Consider the following 5,229-nt stretch of genomic DNA (forward strand, 5'->3'; position numbering starts at 1 on the left):
TTTCTTGCAGAAAGAATTCATGGGGAATTATCTTTTTGTCAAAGGATTTCAGCACTTAACCATCTTTAATGAATGTCAACTTTGGGATTCTATTCTTTGGGACATTTCTTTTGGGGATTAATCGCCACTTCTCATTACCTCCCATTTACACTGAATATGCTTTTTGCATCCATAAATTTTTGCTTGTTTATCTTCCCCATTAAAATGTTAGCTTCCTGAAGACAGAAATTGTATTTTTGCCTTTCTTTGAATCCTAGGAGTATACCTAGCACAGTAGGCATTTAATAAGTGCTTGTTGATATACTCACCATATATTACAATTTCTTCCTTTCTCTGTTGCATTCAATTTCCAGAGAATTTCATAGTTGAAAGGGGTGTCAGGAGCTATGCAATAAATGGCCAATTCTTGTTTTAGATCATGTTTTCTGCCTTGCATTTTTTATCCCAGGTTTGCTGCATAACTTATCTGTATTTATAGATTTGGGTCAAACCTTCTGCTTTTGTCCTTTGCTTTTATTGCATCAATTTTATTTTATTAATAATTGATCCCCTTTTCTCAAATGACCATTCACATTTTTCAGGCCTCTTTCCCTATGGATTGTCCCATTTAAGCTAGAGTGCCTGTGAGCATCACAGTTCATGCCACAGAGAACTAAGCCCCTCCACAGCTTCATCCTTGGCCTTTTCTTCATAAGAGGAAAAATACAATTAAAGGAGTGTTTTGGAGAGTGTTTTTCTTTTCAATGGTCATACTTGGAAAGGTGAAAAGTATTTGTGCTTGTTGAGAACTTGGACTATACTCATTATTAGAAACTATTTCCTGGAGAAGATAGGCTTAGAATGAGGGAGTGAGTCATTAAATGAATTAATATACGAATAAAAAAAAAATTTATTAAGTGTTTACTGTATGCCAAGTACTGTGTTAATAATGAGAATAGAACTACAAAGACAATGCTAGTCCCTGTCCTCAAGAAGATTACATTCCAATAGGAGGAAGTAAAACATATATGGAAGTGAGGCCAAGGATTGATACTTTGGAAATCAAGCTGATACATTATTTCCAAGAGTAATGCATTAACATTCTCATAGTTAGTATTGTAAAATGCAATAAGGATAATTTTGCATTTAGCTAATTGAACTTTTAAATTAAAGTTGTTTTGTTCATTGGATTCTTCCCCCCCTCCCCATTTCACCAATTCTATTTTTTTAGGCAGTTGTTTTCAGTTTCTATTTCATCGAATCTGTTTTTCAAGGAGTTGTTTTATTTTTCCATTTTGTCAAATCTATTTTTGAGGAGCTGTTTTCTTTTTCCATTTTGCCTAATCTATTTTAAAAGAGTGATTTTCTTCAGACAATTTCTACAATTTCTGTGTTTCTTTTTCCAAAGCTCTCAATTTCTTTCCCCATTTTTCTTTTAACTATTTTTAAAGATTCTTTTTAAATTCTTTCAAGAGAGCCTTTCGAAATGGAGAGCAACTCATATCACCCTTTGAAGCTTCATCTGAATATGTTTTGCTTTTAGTGTCCTTAGGATTTGAGGTTTGTTCTTCCTTGTTTCTATAATAATTATCTATGGTCAGAGCTCTTTTTGCCTTCTTGCTTATTTTTAAAGGTTGAGATCTACTCTTAGGGCAAAGGAGTCCAAGCTTCCTCTATAGGTTATAGTGGCTAAACATTTCCCTGGGTTTGGTGCTGCCAACTTCCTTCTTGTGTTTGGTGGGCATGGCTAAATCCCACTTCTTATGCTGGGGTTCAGGAGCTCACTGTTTGGTTTCTATAGTTGTGTTGGAGGTCTCACAGCTAGTTTGCTGATCCACTGGCATTTGAATCAGGACAGAGTAGCCAACACTGCTATATTTTGGCTAAGAGTTTCTCAATAGATTCCCCTGATTTTTGGAGGACTCTCTGCCTTGGGCTTCCCTGTACTTTGCCTATGCTGGGCTACCTTCCCCTACTGCCCAATTGAGACAGCTCTTTCCTGAAGTTCTCCCAAAATATCTTTTGCCGGAAATTTGTTATATTTCAAATATTTGTGGGTTTTGTCACTTCAAAACCTGTTCAGAGGCTTGATCTGGTGTTGATTCTGAGGAAAGCCAAGAAGAGCTCAAAGACCTGTCTACTTTCTATCATTTTGGTTCCTGATGAGGGTAAACTTTGAAAGATTTGGATTATAGAATTGAAAGACTTGGGGCTCAAGGTTTTAACATGGAATGTTAAAAGGGAGAGATATTAACCTTACATACTTTATTTAGATTTTCCATCTAGGATTAAACTATGTTTCTCATCCAATGTTCATGATTTTTCTGACCCTATCTTTGAATGCTTGTATTACTTGCTTGTTTCTTAGGGTATAAATGAAAGGATTAAGTAAGGGGGCAATTGAAGTATTAAGTACAGCTACTCCTTTGTTGAAAGAAATACCTTCCCTTGCTGATGGTTTAACATACATGAAGATGCAACTACCATATGAGAGGGAGACAACAATCATGTGGGAGGAACAGGTGGAAAAGGCTTTTTTCTTTTGTTGGGCAGAGGGAAACTGAAGAATTGTCTGGATGATATTTGTGTAGGAGAGAATCACCAGTACAAGGGTGATTGTAAGTGTTATCAGTGCTAATATAAAGTCAATCATCTCTAAAAGGGTTGTGTCTGAGCAAGAAATCTGCAGGAGAGGCCCATAGTCACAGAAATAATGATTTAGCACATTGGATGCACAGAAATCCAGACGGCTTGTCAGGATGATAGGTGATAAAATAATTAAGAGCCCAGCCAGCCAAGAGCACAGCACAAGTTGGTTGCATACTCTAGTGTTCATGATGGTTGTGTAATGCAGAGGTTTGCAGATGGCCACATAGCGGTCATAGGACATGGCAGCCAGAAGGTAAAACTCTGTTGCTCCCAGAAATATGGCAAAGAAGTACTGAGTGAAGCATCCAGCAAAACTAATGGTTTTGTTTCCTGTTGTAAGGCTGAACAAGAGTCTGGGAGTAAAAACAGATGTGAATGAAATTTCTAAGAAGGAGAAATTTCGAAGGAAAAAATACATGGGAGTTTGAAGATGGGAGTCCAGCAAGGTAAGGGTGATAATGGTCAGATTGCCAAAGATGCTGAACATATAGGTGAAAAAAAGGAAGAAGAATATTGCAACTTGGAATTCAGGGGCATCTGTCAGTCCCAGAAGGATGAACTCAGTCAGTGTGGTGAGATTTTTCATTGCTTCCCTTGCTGGATCTAAGGGTGAAAAAGAAACAAATAAGTGGAATAGATTGGAGAGGAGGAGAAAAAGTCAGACTGGGAGAGAAAAATCAGGTGAGCTATCAGAGTCATCTCATTTGTATTTCCTCTGCCCAGTAGGCTAATGGGCAGCTCCTGGAATACTCTATTTCACTTATGAAGTATCCCTTGTACAAGACTTTTCCATGTTATATTCTTCCCATACATCTCTCAGCCCTTATTTCCAGAGTGATGATTGATTTTTTGCCTTTATTTTACATATTCATAATTTGATCTCCCTTTTCCCTTTTCTTTTGGAGGCATTTGAAGTTAAATGAATTGTCCAGGGTCACACAGCTAGTGTCTGAGGTCAGATTTGAATCCAGGTACTTCTGACTGCATGACTCATGCTCTACTCACTGTGCCATCTAGATACAGGTTCTTTTCATTTTTAACGCCACCACTGCACTGTAATTCTGGGGCAGCTTGTGCCATGATAGACAGAGCTTTGGATAGACAGAGTCAGATCTTGAGTTCAATTCCTGTGTTACTATTTGAAAACTCTGGTTAGGTTACTTAAATATCTTTTTTCCGTTTCAGTTTCTTCATCTGTAAAACGGGGAAAATAAGAGGATCTACCTCATAGAGTATTACATATGCAAAATATTTTGTAAACTTTAAAGCTCTAAGCAGCAGCTGCCACTTCTACTACTATTATTGTTGCTGTTGCTGCTACTAATCTGTCTTCATACTTGCCTGTCAAAAATGTTTGACTTTCTTCACTCCTCTGGCTCAGAGCTTATATTTTACCCTTTGAGCCTTCTCTGAACCAAATGATTGGAAAATAATCTTGATATTACATATCTGGGAGGGAAAAATTCATGACCTTAACATCATATACTTCCTAACTATCATCTTCTTAAAGTCAATTTTGTTCTACTCACTTCCATCTTCCTGGATAATTTTGCCACTTTTTTTTTTTTTTTTTTTTTAATGCTCAAATTCTTGGAGATATCTTTTCTAGCTTCCAGGTCAAATGACTAATTTATATTGTGTTAGCAGTCTAGCCCCTTACCCCCTTTAGTATTTCTCAAAGGAATTTTATCTAAGTGTGTCTTTCTATCTCATATTTGTATAGATCATTCTTTTGAACCCAAATGCAAGGCTTTTAATTCACTCTTGTTTAATTATAACTTATTAAATATGGATGATAGTTTTGATACCAGGCAAATGATAATAAAAAGGAGCTAGACATATTGTAATGAATTTTGATTATGTTATTACTTCTAAATTTCCCAGCCTTGACCAATCTCATCAAAGAATTTATCCCCAGCCAAACCTGAGTAGACCACAATGGGATTAAATTCCTGGTAAATTGGGTGGGATTTAATCAAGAATGAGGAATGTTAATTCAATCTCATTATCAGTAATGTCTTTCCAGGTATTGAATTTTGAAATGAGGGCTATGGAAAAAGGGGGAACTCTGGATCTTCCCAAATCATTGGTTATTAATAAACATTTTTCTTAGTGGGGAATTTACTGGATTGAAAAAAAGACTATAAGTTGCAGGTAATTCTAGTTTGTCTTTCTGGTGATATGGAGTTGAGAAAATTAGGAATGTCTTGAAGAGCGGGGTATTAGAGCAGAGATCTCACATTTTTCCCATCCATGTAGATCTTTCTTTTCTAATGAAGAGAAAGAGAAACTGGATGGCAAAAAATTGGAATACTATTTGTTAAAAAGGAAAGCCAGGTAGAGAACCTTTGCTAAAGAACTCATAACAAGCAACTGGGAAGAAGCTACAAGGTTTTTGATAAAGCATACCTTAAACCAACTTGAATTTCTGGAGACTAGGAATAAATCTTGGGAGTAGTGTTATCCAAAGCAAGGAATCTAGGGTGAATTAAAAAGACTTTTGCTCAAATTCCATGAGAGAAAATCAAGATTAGATAAAGAATAATATTTAATTAATACCCATCTCTACAATAAATGATCATCTGTTTCTTAAGATAGTGA

General features: G+C 36.2%; 1 protein-coding gene across 1 annotated transcript; it reads right to left on the reverse strand.

Moving 5' to 3' along the window:
* Positions 1-2,281: 2,281 nt before the first annotated feature.
* On the reverse strand, positions 2,282-3,214 carry LOC141543947 (olfactory receptor 2AP1-like). The gene has a single exon (XM_074269609.1). It carries the CDS (start codon positions 3,212-3,214, stop codon positions 2,282-2,284), a length of 933 nt encoding a protein of 310 aa, XP_074125710.1.
* Between the last annotated feature and the right edge of the window lie 2,015 nt (positions 3,215-5,229).

The sequence above is a fragment of the Sminthopsis crassicaudata genome, chromosome 5 (genome assembly GCF_048593235.1).
Source record: "Sminthopsis crassicaudata isolate SCR6 chromosome 5, ASM4859323v1, whole genome shotgun sequence".
In the NCBI taxonomy this organism is placed as follows: domain Eukaryota; kingdom Metazoa; phylum Chordata; class Mammalia; order Dasyuromorphia; family Dasyuridae; genus Sminthopsis; species Sminthopsis crassicaudata.

Coding starts and splice junctions, on each gene's coding strand:
- LOC141543947 (XM_074269609.1), bottom strand. CDS start 3,214: ATGAAAAATCTCACCACACTGACTGAGTTCATCCTTCTGGGACTGACA.